Source organism: Chiloscyllium plagiosum, chromosome 4, assembly GCF_004010195.1.
Source record: "Chiloscyllium plagiosum isolate BGI_BamShark_2017 chromosome 4, ASM401019v2, whole genome shotgun sequence".
Taxonomy (NCBI): domain Eukaryota; kingdom Metazoa; phylum Chordata; class Chondrichthyes; order Orectolobiformes; family Hemiscylliidae; genus Chiloscyllium; species Chiloscyllium plagiosum.
This window is the reverse complement of record NC_057713.1, coordinates 7,654,719-7,671,289: the sequence shown is the minus strand read 5'-3', so window position 1 is coordinate 7,671,289 and position 16,571 is coordinate 7,654,719. Positions and strand designations below refer to the sequence as shown.

Sequence of the window (16,571 nt, the reverse complement as noted above, 5' to 3'; positions counted from 1 at the left end):
ATGAAGTGGCTGAAAAAAGATTAATTTTGAAATATTTGTTATTGGGTGCCATTGTCACTGACTTTTTCATGTGGGTATGATTTTGACCTGTTTCTTGTATGTTAGAATGGCAAAAAAAAATTTCCATCCCAAAGTAATATTCAACTCAATGCTGCCGACTCCAGGATTCAGAAAATAGTAGCCTTGTTGAATTCCTAATTATTTTCCATTCCTATTTCAAATTTTGCAGTTAGGATTGGTAGCTGAGTATGGAAAATGCAGGTTACTATATAAGGAGTGGAAAATTCCAACAAGAAAGAAAATAACTTGCAATTTAACTGAAATATTGTCATTACAGCTGAATCATATCTGAGTATGGGAAATGTAAGTGCTGGAAACAAAAATGAAAGCATCACGTAGAATCAAAATACAGAACTGTGTTGAAAGGCACATAGTTACTCTGTTTGGAAATATTCAACAAGTTAGGTGATTTAATGGCACAAGTAGAATTAAATGGGTATGATATAATTGCTGTCTCAGAGACATGGCTACAGGGTAAACAGGGCTGCAGACTATCCCCCACTATCAACATCTTAGGAGGTTATCATTGACCAGAAACTCAACTGGACTCACCAGATAAATGCAGTGGCTACAAAAGCAGGTCAAAAGGTAGGAATACTGCGACGAATAACTCACCTCCTGACTCCTCAAAGCCTATCCACCATCTGCAAGGCACAAGTCAGGAGTGTGATGGAATGCTCTCCACTAGCCTGGATGAAAGCAGCCCAACAACACTCAAGAACTTTGACACCATCTAGGTCAAAGCAGCGCACTTGATTGGCGCAACATCCACAAGCATCCACTCTCTCCACCACTGATGTTCAGTAGCAGCAGGGTATACTATCTACAAAATGCACTGCAGAAATTCACCAACCATCCTCAGTCAGCACCTTCCACACCCACTAACCACTTCCATCTAGAAGGACAAGGGCAGCAGATACATGGGAACACCACCACCTTCAAGATCCCCTCCCAATCGCCATTCTGATTTGGAAATATATCACTGTTAAGTCACTGTCACTGGGTCAAAATCCTGGAATTCCCTTCCTATGGTATCATGAATCAACCCACGAGAGTGGACTGCTGTGGTTCAAGAAGGCAGCTCACCACCACATTCTCAAGGGGCAACTAGGGACAGGCAATGAAGTGTTGGCCAGCCAGCGATGCCCGCATCCCAAATGAATAAATAAAAAAAAGAATGAATAAATAAGGATAGTCTGTTGGGAAGGAAAGGTGAAAAGGAAAATTAGGTGGCAATCTTGATGATAAAGAGTGGAATCGATACATTAGTGAGAGGGTATCTTCGTTAGAAGGCAAATATTGGTGGGAAGGAAAATAGAGATGCATATAATGGATAATATAGTAATTGTAGGTAACTCCAGTCTATATTTAAAAAATGGGTATCTAAAATGATCATCAGTGCTGTGAAGGACAAATTCCTGGAATATGTACAAAATAGTTTTCTGGATCAGTACTATGAGAACCAAAAAGGAAACAGGCTTATTTTTCAGAGGTTTTCCATTTAAGACAGAAGGTGAAGTTTTTTCCTCAGAGGGTCATGAGTCTTTGAAACTTTCTTCATGATAAGTTGGTGAAAGTAGAGTCCTTGAGTATTTTTAAGACAGAGATAGATGGGTCTGTATTAAAAAAGTCTATCAGGGTAGGCAGGATTTTGGATAGGTTACAATCAAATCTTCCATAATCTTTCTGAATGGCACAACAGCCTCAAGGGGCTGAATGGTCTTCTGTTCCTAATTCATATGTTTATATATTAGCTAATCAATAATTTTGTAAAGGACCATCAGACTCATAATTTGAGAGAATGTTCTATTGTGTTTGAAAGGTGATGCAATTCAATTGGGAATGAGGTTATTTAATCCAAAAAAAGGAACCTATGAAAATACGAGAGAAGTGATATACAGCTAATGGCAAGTATTTATAAAATGTAAATCATGTTTGACTAACCTGTCAGAGTTTCTTGGCAGTGTTACTTGCAGCATAAAAAAAGGAGAGCTTGCAGTTATGGTATATTCTGAAGATTTTTGATGATGTTCCATACAATTTAGTTAATAAAATTATGACACATAGGATAGAGTCTCATGTAACTGGCATGTATTGAGGATAGGTTAAGATCATAAGATAAAGGAGCAGAAGTAGCCTTTCAGCCCATCGAATCTGCCTGACAATTCAACGAGATCATGACTGATAATCCTTAACTCCACTTTCCTGCCTTTACCCTATCCTTGATTTCCTTATGATTAAAAATTTGTCTATTTCAGTCTTGAATAGACTTAATGACCTCGCCTCAATAGCCCTCTATGGTAAATAATCCAAAGATTCATGACTCTCTCAGAGTAATTGCTCTTCATCTCTGTCTTAAACTAACAAAAAGGAAACTGAGAATAAGAATAAATGGGCCTTTCCCAGGTTGACAGGCTTTGACCAGTAGGGTATTGCATGGTTCAGTTCTTGACCTCCAACTATTTATAATCTATCTTGCAGATTTGGCTGAGTGTAATATTTCAGTTGACACAAAACTGAGTGGGAATTTGTATTGTGAAAATTATACAAAAATGATTTGGATGGAATATGCATGGGTTTTGGATGGAATATGCATGGGTTTACTCTGGATGCTCTGGTTTCCTACCACAGTCCAAAAATGTGCACGTTAGGTGGATTGGCTGTGCTAAATTGCCCAGAGTGTCCCAGAATGTGCATGCTAGGTGGGTTAACCTTGGGAAAGACAAGGTTACAGGGGTAGGGTATAGGGATGGGTCTGTGTGGGATGCTCTTTGGAGGGTCACTGTGAGCTTGATGGGCTGAATAGCCTATTTCCACACTGTAGAGTTTCTATGATCAATGATAAGGTGGATATGTTCAGGTAGGAGAGATGGAGGTGTAGGGTATTTCTTAAATATTATGTGATTTTAATTTTTTTTTCATTTTTTAGTGGGATGTGGGCATCACTGGCTAGCCAGCATTTATTCCCATCCCTAGTTGCCCTTGAGAAGGTGGTGGTGAGCTGCCTTCTTGAACCACTGCAGTCCACTTGCATGGGTTGACCTACAGTGCCATTAGGGTAGGAGTTCCAGGATTTTGACTGAGTGACAGTGAAGGAATGGCGATATATTATCAAGTCAGGATGGTGAGTGACTTGGAAGGGAGCTTGAAGATAGTGGGGTTCCTATATATCTGCTGTCCTTGCCCTTCTACATGGAAGTGATCTTGGGTTTGGAACGTGCTGTCTGAGGATGTTTGGTGAATTCCTGCAGTGCATCTTGTAAATAGTACACCCTGCTACTCCTGAGTGTCCGTGTTGGAGAGAGCAGATGTTTGTGGATGTGGTACCAACCAAGCAGGCTGCTTTGTCCCAAATGGTGTCGAGCTTTTTGAGTGTCTTTGGGGCTGCATTCATCCAGGCAGGTGGGGAATATTCTATCGCACTCCTGACTTGCGCCTTGTAGATGGTGGACAGGCTTTGAGGAATCAGGATGTGAGTTACTTGCCGCAACCCTCTGACCTGCTCTTGTAGCCTCTGTTTTTATGTGGTAATTCCAGTCAAGTTTCTGATCAATGATGACTGCCAAGGTGTTGATAGTGGTGGATTCAGTGATGGTAACACCACTGAATGTCAAGAGGTGGCATGAATTTTACGTGCCACTTGTCAGCCCAAGCCTGGATTCTGTCCAGATCTTGTTGCATTTGAACGTGGACTGCTTCAGTGTCTGAGAAGTTGTGAATGGTGCTGAACATTGTTCAATCATTGGCGACCATTCCCCACGTCTGACCTTATGATGGAGGGATGGTCATCGATGAAACAGCTGAAGATGATAGGTCTAGGACTCTACCCTAATGAACATCTGCAGAGATGTCCTGGAGTTGAGATGACTTTCAACAACCATGACCATCTTTCTATGTGTCAGGTATGGCTCTAACTACAGGAGAGTTTGCCCCTGATGCCCATTGATTTCTGTTTGCTAGGGCTCCTTAATGCCACACTCAGTCAAATGCAGTCTTGATGTCAAGGGCTGTCACTCCCACTTAATCTCTTTTGTCCATGTTTGAACCAAAGCTGTAAAGAGGTCAGGAGCTGAGTGGCTCTGGCAGAAAACAAACTGGGCATCACTGAGCCGGTTATAGCTGAGCAGGTGCTGCTTGATAGCACTGTCGATGACACCTTCCATCACTTTACAGATGATCGAGAGTCGACTGATGGGGCAGTAACTGGCAAGCTGGGAAGAGATTTACCAGGATGTTGCCGGGTATGGAAGGCTGGAACTTTTTCAGTGGGGCATAGAAAGTTGAGAGGTGACCTGATAAAAGTTTATAAAATAATGACAGATATAGATAGAGTTGATGGTAGTTGTCTTTGCCCCCAGATGGGGAATTTCAAGACCAGGGACACATTTTTAAGGTGAGAAGGGAGAGATTTAAAAAATGCACAGAATTTTTTACGCAGAGAGTCGTTCGGGTGAGGAATGAATTTCCTGAGGAAGTGGTGGATGCGGGTTCAGTTACAATATTTAAAAGATGTTTGGATGGATACATGAATAGAAAAGGCTTGGAGGGATATGGGCTAGGAGCAGGCAGGTGGGACTAGTTTAGTTTGGGATTATGTTCGGCATAACCCAACTGGTTTGTTTCCATGCTGTATGACTCTATGACTGTGACTGTACAGGACTTACTTGTGCAGTATTGATTTCTGAAGGGACCTTGGTGTCCTTGATCATATGTCATTGAAAACTAACATACAGGTTGAACAAGTAACTAAGACGACAAATGGTATGTTGACAATTATTACAAGAGAATTTGAGTACAAAGGTAAAGATGCCTTGCTTGCCAAATCAAGATTTGGGAATTGTCATGACCACTCAGTGAAAACTGACAGAATGGGTAGACGCTTATGAAAGCTGGGACCCTTCTATTAGACCATAGTTGTGACTTCATGGCATTCATTTTGATAAAGATTTCTATTTGGAGCTCCATTTGTCCTCCCATCCCCTACTTAAGGAACCCCTGAACTTAGGAGAATAACAGTATAAGAACAAGGAGTGATGTTGAACTTGTAGAAGATGCTTATTAGACTTAGGCTGGTTTATTGTGTGCAGTTGTGGACCATGCATTATAGAAAAGATATAAATGCATTGGACAGAGTCCAGAAGCAGTACATGAGGATGGATTGAAGACATTGTGAATGTTCTCCCTGATGAGAAGGCGGCTGAGAGAAGATCTGCTTGAAGTTTTCAAAATCATGACCAGATTGGATAAAATAGATAGCGTGAAGTTGTTTCTGCTTATAAAAGAAACAAGATCAAGAGGGCATAGATTTAAAGTGATGTGCAAACAAAGCAAAGGTGATTTAAGGAAAATCTTTTTCACACAACAAATTGTTAAGGTATGAAATGCACTGCCTGGAAATATGGTCAAGTCAACTTTAATTGAGGCATTCAGAGGGCATTGGATTGTTTATTATTTGGTAATGGTGTGTAGGGATATGGGAAAAAGGCAGGAGATTGGCTCTAGGTAATAAGGCTGGACTAGATATTACAGATGGTGTAGGTACAATGGGCTGAATGGCCTCCTGCATCATAATGATTTTGTGATTTTAGGACTGAGATGAAGAGAATTTTTTCACTCGGAGGTAGTGAATCTTTGGAGTTCCCTTCCCAGAGAGCCGTGGAAGCTCAGCAATTGGGTAAATTCAAGGCAGAGATTGATAGATTTCTAGATATTGATGACACCAATGGTTATGGGAATAGCTCAGGAACAAAACTATGTAATGCTTTCCTAATTGCACTGGCAATACAGGAGCAGGAGTAGGTTACTCTGCCCGTCAAGCATGCTCAGCTATTGAAAACTGTAGGTGATGAGCCACCTCAACATCATGAGAATTGTTTGAAGAAGTCGGGACTGTTCTCCCTGGAGACAAGGCTTGATTAAATAAATGTAGCATAATATATTATTGAAAGGATTAATAGAAAAGAGTATGATCACAACATTGCAGCTAGAGGCTCAATGAGCAGTGAGTTGGCCAGGATAGGACTGAACAGTTATAAGGAAATTGGTCTGTACCATTAACCTCAATTGATATTTTAACGTAGACCGTGGAAATTATTTTATATCCTTAGTATATGTGGTTGATAAACATTAATGTTAAAAATTGAGGATTCAGAATATATTATATTTAGAAATAGAGATAGTGCTGAGTCAGCAAGTGTGTTTTCAAATGGCTGAGATCCACTGAGAATAATTATTTAGTGGGAAATTATCCTGGCACTAAACAGCAGTCTTTTGGTTTTATCTGTTTGGTCAGGAAGTGCCTTTGGTTCCATTAAGCAGGTCAAAAATGGAAAGCTTCTCTTGAGACTGATAAACAATAATAGATAAAATAAAGTATGAAGTGCTCAATGAGATTCAGTTTGCATAGAGGAAATTTAATGGGAAATAACTACATTGGTAGCAGATGGACTAGTTTCCTGAACTTCATTCCTGACAGAAATTCTAGATCGGTAAAAAATGTGTACATCAGATTTACTGTCAGATAGAGAAGGTGAATAAAAGGATTTGTTTATTTGACTGTTTTAAAACTCAGATGATTTTGATTTCCATGTCCAACTCATTTTCGCCCTTCCTTTTCTTTTAAAAATAGGCTATTTTTATGATTCCCACCAACCCACCACCTACATTCCGGAAGCCAGAGCTTTGGTCTGATGAGTTCACGGATTTTGTCAAGAAGTGTCTAGTGAAGAATCCAGAGCAAAGGACTACTGCAACACAACTTTTGCAGGTTTGACAAAACAGCTTTTCAGTACTGCCTTGTTAGTTTATGTAGGAAAATGCATTTTATGTTGCGAAGTTTAAATATAATTCATATGTAAATTGCAGCTTTAATCACAAAATAAGCCCCCAGGGCCTGACCATGAGCATGTAAAGCAACAAATAGCTGTGCAATTCAAGAGGCACTAAAGGAAGTTAGGAAATTGGGCCTTGCTATGATCCACACTGTTGCATGGTCAAGCAGAAGAGACCCACTATATGATGGCCAGACATCTGCAGTTGCAAGACCTTTGGCACCATATGTGTATCCAAAGATACTTGTGTACTAACCTTGTATTTGGATCTATCATAGGAGACTTGACTTTGGCATCTCCACTTTACTGTGAATGGAATCACAGAATTGGTACAGTGTAAAAGGAGACATTCAGTCATTGTGTCTGCAGTAGCTGTCTGAGCATTTAACATTGTGCCAATCTTCTGCCTTTTCCCTGAGAAATACTATTTGTTGTAGCTTTGTGAAATCGGTGTCAAGGATGAAGGCAACTTATCTAGTTGCTATCAGTGTCACCATGGTATTAAACAGTACAACAGGATTTTTCTGCACTGCTGCAGAAAATTTGAAGTTTAAATCTATATTAACTAATCTTATAAAGAAGCAAAGTATTTAAAAGAGAATGATTGCAGAATTCCAAGGTGTAGAGTGTTACAGTGCATGAGTCATGAAGGGTTGGTATGCGGGTGCAGCGGTAATTAGGAAGGCTAATGAAAAGTCTGTTCTTTTTTATGACAAGAATGGTATCTCTCAGTTGCAGGGCACTAGTGAATTGAATTGGCACTTGAATTCTGTGTGCAGTTGTGGTGTCCTTATTTAAGGAACAATGGTATGGTGGCAGTTCAGAAGAGGTTTACTAAATTGATAGCTAGATTGAGCAGGTTGTCTTCTGAGGAAATATTGGACAGACTGGGCTTGGTTCCACTGGAGTTTAGAAGAGTGAAAGGTGAGTTTATCGAATTATATAACATTGACAAGATGGTCATGCATAAGTCCATAACAAGGAGCACAGTTTTAAAATTAGGGGTTCCCCTTTTTAGGAAAGAGATGAGGAGACATTTTTCTTTCAAAGAATTATGCAACTTTTGAATTCCATGTCTCAGAAAGTAGTGGAAGTGGGATCATCGAATTAGTGAGTTTTGAGAAGATTTGTAGCTCAGGTTGAGGTTCTGATGTAGGATTGCTCGCTGAGCTTGAAGGTTTGTTTTCAGATGTTTCGTCACCATACTAGGTAACATCTTCAGCAAGCCTCCGAATAAAGCAAGCAAACCTACATCCAGGGGCCTTGAATATTTTTAAGGCAAAGGCGAATTCTTGTGGAAGAGATTATTGGAGGTATTTGGGAATGTGGAATGTGGAATGTGGAATTCAGAAATCAAAAAACAGCAATGATCTTATTGAATGGCAAAACAGCCTCAAAAGACTGAATGGCCTATTTCAGTTTCTACTTTTGATGTACTAATACTATGTTTGCGAGGAAAAATATTTCTAATTTCCCAGTTTAAATGAAGTATTAACTGGACAGCAGCAGATCTTGGTATAATCCAGCATCCAAGAAGAAATCATATGTTTTCAGGATCCAGATTCAACTGTTCCTTTCTCCTTCTAATACCTAAGACTTCAATGGAACCGTGCATTTGTTTATTCATTCACAGAATTTGAGTGTCACTGATAGCACATTTGTTGCCTATCCCTGATAGAAGAAGTGAAAGTTGAACCACCTAGGATCAACAAAAGCATCAGAAATGACAGTACAGCTCTGTCGACCTTGCAAGGTTCTACTCATTAACATATAGGGGCTTGTGCCAAAATTGGGAGAGCTGTCCCACAGATAGTTAAGCAAGAACTTGGCATAGTAATTCTCACAGAATCATATCTCATCGACAGTATCTCAGATGTCACCTTCATCATCCCTGGGGGTTTCCTGGGACAGTCCTCCAAGAAATGGTAGCAGAGTGATATATGTTTGGGTAATGGTTATCTAGGGAGTCCTCAACATGTAGTCCAGACTCTGTGAAGTCTCATGGTATCGAGTCAAGTATAAGCAAGGACACCTCTTGCTCATTTTCCACCTACAGAATCCTGTTCATTGATTAATCACTTCTCTGTGTTGAGCACCATGTAGAAGATGGTTGCAAGGTCAGAATGACCTTTGGGCTGGGGACTTCACAGGTGCATTAGTCTACAATGCTGAAAATGTGTTGCTGGAAAAGTGCAGCAGGTCAGGCAGCATCCAGGGAACAGCAGAATCGACATTTTGGGCATAAGCCCTTCTTCAGGAATGAGGAAAGTTTGTCCAGCAGGCTAAGATAAAAGGTAGGGAGGAGGGACTTGGGGGAGGGGGGTCGGAAATGTGATAGGTGGAAAGAGGTCAAGGTGAGGGTGATAGGTCAGACTGGGGTGGGGGCGGAGAGGTCAGGAAGAAGATTGCAGGTTAGGAAGGCGGTGCTGAATTCGATGGATTTGACTGAGACAAGGTGATTTGATGGATTTGACTGAGACAAGGTGTATTCGATGGATTTGACAAGGGATGAACTCGGATTTCACCAGTTTTCTCATTTCCCCTCCCCCTCAGCACTGCCTTCCTAACCTGCAATCTTCTTCCTGACCTCTCCGCCCCCACCCCAGTCTGACCTATCACCCTCACCTTGACCTCTTTCCACCTATCACATTTCCGACGCCCCTCCCCCAAGTCCCTCCTCCCTACCTTTTATCTTAGCCTGCTGGTCAAACTTTCCTCATTCCTGAAGAAGGGCTTATGCTCGAAACGTCGATTCTCCTGTTCCCTGGATGCTGCCTGACCTGCTGCGCTTTTCCAGCAACACATTTTCAGCTCTGATCTCCAGCATCTGCAGACCTCACTTTCTCCTCATTAGTCTACAATGGTATGAATAGGAGTGAGCCAACCTTACAGTCCTTGGAGAACCAAAGTGCTGTCTTCACATTGAGAATACCCTGGCACTACCACTGCATTGAATGAATCAATTTCAAATAGATTGAGTAGTTCAAAACTGGGAATCCATGAGTTGCAGTGGGCCTTTAGCAACAATATAGTTGTATTTAGTATTATGAAGGTGCTGGTGTGTACTATACCTTTAAGAGAGAGTGGAAGCTGGCACGGACCTAGAGAGGCACAGAGTGTGCTAAAAGATTTAAAAATGTAACATTTGGTTTAAACAAACAGCTGGAGGTATGTTACCATGGTATCAAATTCAGCCAATGAGTTTAAATTATGCCCCAGATACCAAAATCCAATCGACTTTAAATTTTGCTGTTTTCAAACATCAAACCAGTGAAATGAACTAATGTTTTGGGGTATAAAATCAAACATTTTGAACAGTTAGGGGGCTAACAGCAAAAAGCTAACAAGTATCAACAGCTGCCAGCAAACTAGCTCTCTGAAAGGTATCTGTCCATAAGAAATTCGTGCAGCAGAACCCCGAAGAAGACCTAGAGAAATCTACAGAGAAAGTTTGACATCCAAAGGTGACAACTGATTTTGAAACGTGATTTTTTTTTGTAAAACTTATTTGGGTTTTTTTATTGGACCTGTATTGTAGAGTGGGAGGTAAAAGATTGGTTTAAGAAAGGAGTTGTAAATAGTTGTTGCCTAATGTTCTCTTTTGGACTTAAAGAATAAGATTGTTAAATGTGAAAAATTCTGTAGGTCTGGTTTAAATTAGCAGAAAGTTTATCCCGTGTCTTAACAGTTTTGGGGGCTCGTCCAGGATAACTGAATTGATACCAGAAGCATATAGACAGCAGTTCCGACACATAAAGAAGGAATCAGGTCAGATTTATGTTGAGTTTGAAAGAATTAAACATAGTTATTTTGATTGATGGCCTTAAAAATAGATAAGACCATTAAGGCTTTAAGAGAGATTATTCTACTGGAGGAGTTTAAAAACACACTTCCAGAGATGGTAAGAACTCACATAGATAAACAGAAAGTTCAGAAAGTGAGAAGGGCAGCAGAGTTAGCAAATGCATGCATGTTGGTCCATAAGACAAACCTCTGGCAAGAACTTCATCCTTTGAGGGATAGAAGTTGGGAGAAGGAGAGATCCTCCCTACAAATTAAAGAGTAGAGAACACTGGTAAGAGTTTACCACAGGTCAAAAAGAAGCCCAAGACGGTGTAAAGGAGGTGAAAGGCCTCAGGTGTTTTCACTGTAATGGATTGGGGAAACAGTAAATTACAGTGCTGGTGGTTTAAAAAGGGCACTGGGAAAAGTTGTTTTCTCTGCCAGAAAGTGGAACACATACAGTCACAGTGCTGGTCATTAAAGAAAGGCAGTGTGGGAGAAGAGGTGGAAAAGAAGCTAAGCCAGTGGCATTAGTAAAGTAGTAAAGGAAACCCCAAGAAGAGCTGAGTAGTTGCAGGAGAGTGCACAGTGTTGGCAGGGGCTGGGTTTGGAGTTAGTGCCTGATGTCTATAAAGAATTTGCCTTTGTGGGTAAAGTTTACTCAGAAAGAACAGGGGGCAAGGGGAAAGAAGTTATAAGTTTGAGAGATACAGGATCTAACCAGTCTCTAATAATAAGAGATGAGTGAATTTGTACTCTTTCTGATCTGGTACCCAAGAGTGTAGTAATTTAGATGGACAGAAATTTAGCATTCCCCCAACTAAGATCAGGGTTGAAGTGCCAACTTAAGACTGGAGAAGTAACAGTGGGAGTGATTGACAGAGTGTAAGTTCCAGGAATCTAGTTCTTGGGAATGATTTAGCAGGGTTCAGGGTGGGAGTGACACCCTTTGATGTGGAGAAGCCCGAGAAAGACCAAAAAACTGAGAAGTTAAAAGAAAAATATTGTGGTACTTTCCCAACTGTGTAATAACAAGATCCCACTGTCATAACTCATATCATGAAGCAAAGCCTAAAGAGAAAGATGAAGGAGTTGAGGTTCAGTTAGGACATAATGGTGCAAGAAAAACCGGAACAGGCAGAGAGTCAGACAGAAGTGTTTAGTCCTGAAAGGCTAATGGACTTGCAACAGAAAGACAAGACGATACAAGATATATATGTGGATGCGTATCCTGAAAAGGAGGCAAAGGATATTCCTGAGGGATATTATCTGAAAGAACTGGAGGAACAGGTGTTAGTTACAGCCCCTCAGAGTGAGGATTCAAGTCCAGATGTTGTGGATTTTGATGTGCCTCAAAATTTGTTAAAAATAAAGAAGTTCTTGGGCAGTGGGATAGGTTAGTAAACTATTTGTATCAGGAGCATAGAACATAGTTGAAATGTTATTGCAATATGAGGACATATGCAGGAATCAGATGGGGAGGACTAATGATATTGTACATGAAGTAAATTTGGGGAATGCAGTTTTGGTAAAACAACACCCCCATCAGCATAATCCTTTAAATGCCAGACAGGTCCAGAAGGAAGTGGATGCCATGCTCAACAAGGATATCACTGAACCGAGGTAGACCAAGTGGAGTTCGCCGATTGTCTTAATTCCCAAACCTGATGGGACTCAACGATTTTCCGTGGATTATTGAAATGTCAACTCCATAACAAAATCGGACTCGCATCCAATACTGAGATTGGAGAACTGTTTCAAGAAAGTTGCACAAGCCAATTATATCTGAAAATGTGTTGCTGGAAAAGCGCAGCAGGTCAGGCAGCATCCAAGGAGCAGGAGAATCGACGTTTCGGGCATGAACCCTTCTTCAGGCTCATGCCCAAAACGTCGATTCTCCTGTTCCTTGGATGCTGCCTGACCTGCTGCGCTTTTCCAGCAACACATTTTCAGCTCTGATCTCCAGCATCTGCAGTCCTCACTTTCTCCTACAAGCCAATTATATCACCAAGTTGGACTTAGTGCGTGGTTATAGGCAGGCACCTTTATCAGAGCAGGCGAAAGAAATTTCTGCGTTTGTAACCCCAAATGGGCTATATCAATTCAAAGTGATGCACTTTGGAATGAAGAATGCACCCACCACATTCCATGAACAGAGTTGTGGCTGGGTTAACCAACTGTGTAGTATATTTGGACAATGTAGTGATCTTTAGTAAGTCCTGGAAAGATCACATGGTACAGATGGCAGAGCTCTTTGAATGACTACAAGAAGCACAACTGGTAATAACCTTAATCAAAACTGAATTTGCAAAAGTAGAGGTGACGTTCTTGGGACATAACATCAGTCATGGAAGGTTGACCCCACGGAACGCAAAGGTGAAGGCCACCGAGGAATTTTCTTGATCAACCTCGAAGAAAGTGCATTTCGAATTTGGGACTAAGCGGATCCTATCAGAAGTTTGTTCCAAACTTCAGCAGTGTAATGGCACTGTTAACTGCTGAATTGCTGAAGAAAAACACAAAGTTTTAGTGAACAGAACAATGCCAAGAAGCATTCAACCATTTAAAAGCAATATTAACCACCGCACTAGTTTTAGCTACACCAAACTTTTCAAAACGCTTCAAACTTGTCAGTGATGCTGGTGACATAGGAGTTGGGGCTGTACTGCTACAGGAAGATGATGATGGGATTGAACTGCAAGTTGCTTATCTTTCAAAGAAACTCAACATCCTCAAGAAGAAATACCCCCCGATTGAGAAAGAGCTATTAAGTTTGGTACTGGCCTTACAACATTTTAAGGTGTACATCATGAACAATGTGTTAGAAACGGTTGTATACATGGATCGCAATCCTCTTACATTCTTAGAACGCTTTAAAAACAAGAATATGAGACTATTTCGTTAGAGTCTTATTTTACAGACTTTTAATTCAAAAATTGTACATGTTGTGGGTGGTAAGATTGTAATCACAGATGCATTATTGTGGTTTTAACTGATAAAGCATAGATGAGATTGGTATCTATTCAATGTTATATATATGTGGGAAGAAGTTAATATGAACTTAGATTAAAGTTATATGTGTGTCATGGTAAAGTGGTGAAGGAACAGAAAAAAAAGCCATCTTTTCATTATGATGGTTCACTTTTTCTTAACAAGGGAGGTGTTATGAAGGTGTAGGTATGTACTGTACCTTTAAGAAAGAGTGGAATTGTCACGGACTTAGTGAGGCATAGAGTGTGCTGAAAGATTTTAAAATGTAGTATTTGGTTGAAAAAAATAGCTGGAGCTGTGTTACCTTGGTACAAAAACAAATTCAAATTCAGCCAATGAGTTTAAATTATGCCCCAGATACCAAAATCCAATCGACTTTAAATTTTACTGTTTTGGCTGACATCAAACCAATTAAATGATCTGATGTTTTGGGGTATAAAATTGGACATTTTGAACAGTTAGGGGGCGAACAGCAAAAAGCTAACAAGCATCAACAGCTGCTAGCAAACTAGCTCTCTGAAAGGTACCTGTCCATAAGAAATTCGTGCAGCAGAACCTCGAAGTCGACCTAGAGAAACCTACAGAGAAAGTTTGACATCTGAAGACGACAACTGATTTTGTAATGTCATTTTTCTTTGTAAATCTTAATCGCTTTTTTTTATCAGACCAGTATTATAGAGTGGGAGGTAAAAGATAGGTTTAAAAGAAAGGAGTTGTAAGTAGTTGTTGTCTAATGTTCTCTTTTGGACTTAAAGAATAAAATGGTTAAATTTTGTTTTTAGGTAGTGATATTTAGGATAGTTCTCTGCCACTCGACATTTCACAGATTACGGTGCAAGGTGAGCTACTCTGTGTGTCTGGTTTAAATTAGCAGAGGGGTTTACCCCGTGTTGTAACATTAGCAACAATATGTAAGCTCATGGCCTGGTATATCTGTCATTCTACCACTACCACCAAGGCTGGTGTTTAATCCTGATAGAATGAATACTGCATGTGGGCAAGTCAGAAACAGCACCAGTCATATCTAAACCTGATGAAACTGCAAGAAGCAACTGCTGGTATGCTAAGACAGAGCGAAACATCCCCACAATCAAAGAATAAGATCTTACCTCTACAGACTTGCCACACCCAATTGAGAATATCAGAGGACAATTAAACAACCCAGTAGAGGACGAAGGTCAAAGTAGCCCCATTTTTAATGATAGTGCTTATTATATGACAAGGTGTTGAACCCTCTGGATCTGTACTGGATGGGGTTTAGAAGGATGAGGAGTGGAATCTGATTGAAACTTACAGAATACTGAGTGGCCTGTACAGAGTGAATGTGGCGAAGATATTCCCAATGTCTTGAGGGCAAAGCTTCAGAGTGAATGAATGATCCTTTAGAACTGAGATAAGGAGGAATTACTTCAGCCAGAGGGTGATGAGTCTGCGGAAATGATTGCTGCAGAAGACTGTAGAGGCTAAGTCGTTGAGTGTATTTAAGACAGAGATAGATAGGTTCTCGATTGGTAAGGGAATGAAAGGTTGATTAGATTCCCTACAGTGTGGAAACAGGCCCTTCGGCTTCAATTGTACTGAAGCCCTGCCCTCTAGATTGAACTGGGCCCCTAGCCAGGCTGTTCCAGTACAATTGCAACACTAGCATCTACCCAGCAATATTGGAAATTGCCTTGGTGAACCCTTTTGCAATACAGGACAAATTAAACCTGGCCAGTTAATGCTGTATAAAGTTACTCCCAGTCATCAGCATGTCATGGTAGATTGTTGTCGACAAGATGTCAAATGACATTTACTCAATAATAACCTGCAAGCTGAAGCTCAGTTTGGGTTCTCCCAGGCTCGTGCAGTTCCCAACTAAGTTATGTCATTAGTCCTAACATTGGCAAATTACTGAACTCAAGGAGAAGTAGGTGTGACTAGCTTTGACATCATGGATGCATTTGATTGTATATGGCATCAGAGACCTAAGAAAAATAGAGTCAAGGGAATCTAGGGGAAAACTCTGATTGTAGTCATACCTAGCAAAGAGGAATAATATTTGGATTGCTGGAGGCCAACTATCTCAGCCATAGAGTCATAAAGATGTATAGCATGGAAACAAACCATTCGGTCCAACCCATCCATGCCGACCAGATATCCCAACCCAATCTAGTCCCACCTGCAGCACATATCCACAGGCCCATATCCTTCCAAACCCTTCCTGTTCATATACCCATCCAAATGCCTCTTAAATGTTGCAAATGTACCACCCCCGAGCACTTCTTTTGGCAGCTCATTCCATATACATACCACCCTTTGTGTGAAAATGTTGCCCCATGGGTCTCTTTTATATCTTTCCCCTCTCACCCTAGCCCTATGCCCTCTAGTTCTGGACTCCCTGAACCCAGGGAAAAGACTTTGCTTATTTACCCTATCCATGCCCCTCATAATTTTGTAAACCTCTATAAGGTCACCCCTCAGCCTTCGACGGTTCAGGGAAAACAGCCCCAGCCTGTTCAGCCTCTCCCAATGCTCAAATTCTCCAACCCTGGCAACATCCTTGTAAATCTTTTTTGAACCCTTTCAAGTTTCACAACATCTTTCCGATAGGAAGGAGACCAGAATTGCACGCAATATTCCAACAGTGGCCTAACCAATGTCCTGTACAGCCGCAACATGACCTCCCAACTCCTGTACTCAATACTCTGACCAATAAAGGAAAGCATACCAAACACCTCCTTCACTATCCTATCTACCTGTGACACCGCTTTCAAGGAGCGATGAACCTGCATTCCAAGGTCTCTTTGTTCAGCAACACTCCCTAGGACCTTACCATTAAGTGTAGAAGTCCTGCTAAGATTTGCTTTCCCAAAATGCAGGACCTCGCATTTATCTGAATTAAACTGCATCTGCCACTTCTCAGCC

The 16,571-nt window shown here is 40.8% G+C and overlaps 1 protein-coding gene across 5 annotated transcripts in view; it reads left to right on the top strand.

The window, feature by feature from the left end:
- stk3 (serine/threonine kinase 3 (STE20 homolog, yeast)) overlaps window positions 1–16,571 on the top strand; it is a 457,998-nt gene that overhangs the window by 249,438 nt on the left and 191,989 nt on the right. For all 5 annotated transcript variants that reach the window (XR_006311343.1, XR_006311344.1, XM_043687663.1 and 2 more), the window contains one exon: window positions 6,689–6,826. Coding sequence is in view for 3 of the 5 variants with exons in the window: in XM_043687663.1 (XP_043543598.1) it covers window positions 6,689–6,826 (138 nt within the window). In the remaining 2 variants the exon portion in view is untranslated. The remainder of the gene's footprint in view (window positions 1–6,688; window positions 6,827–16,571) is intronic.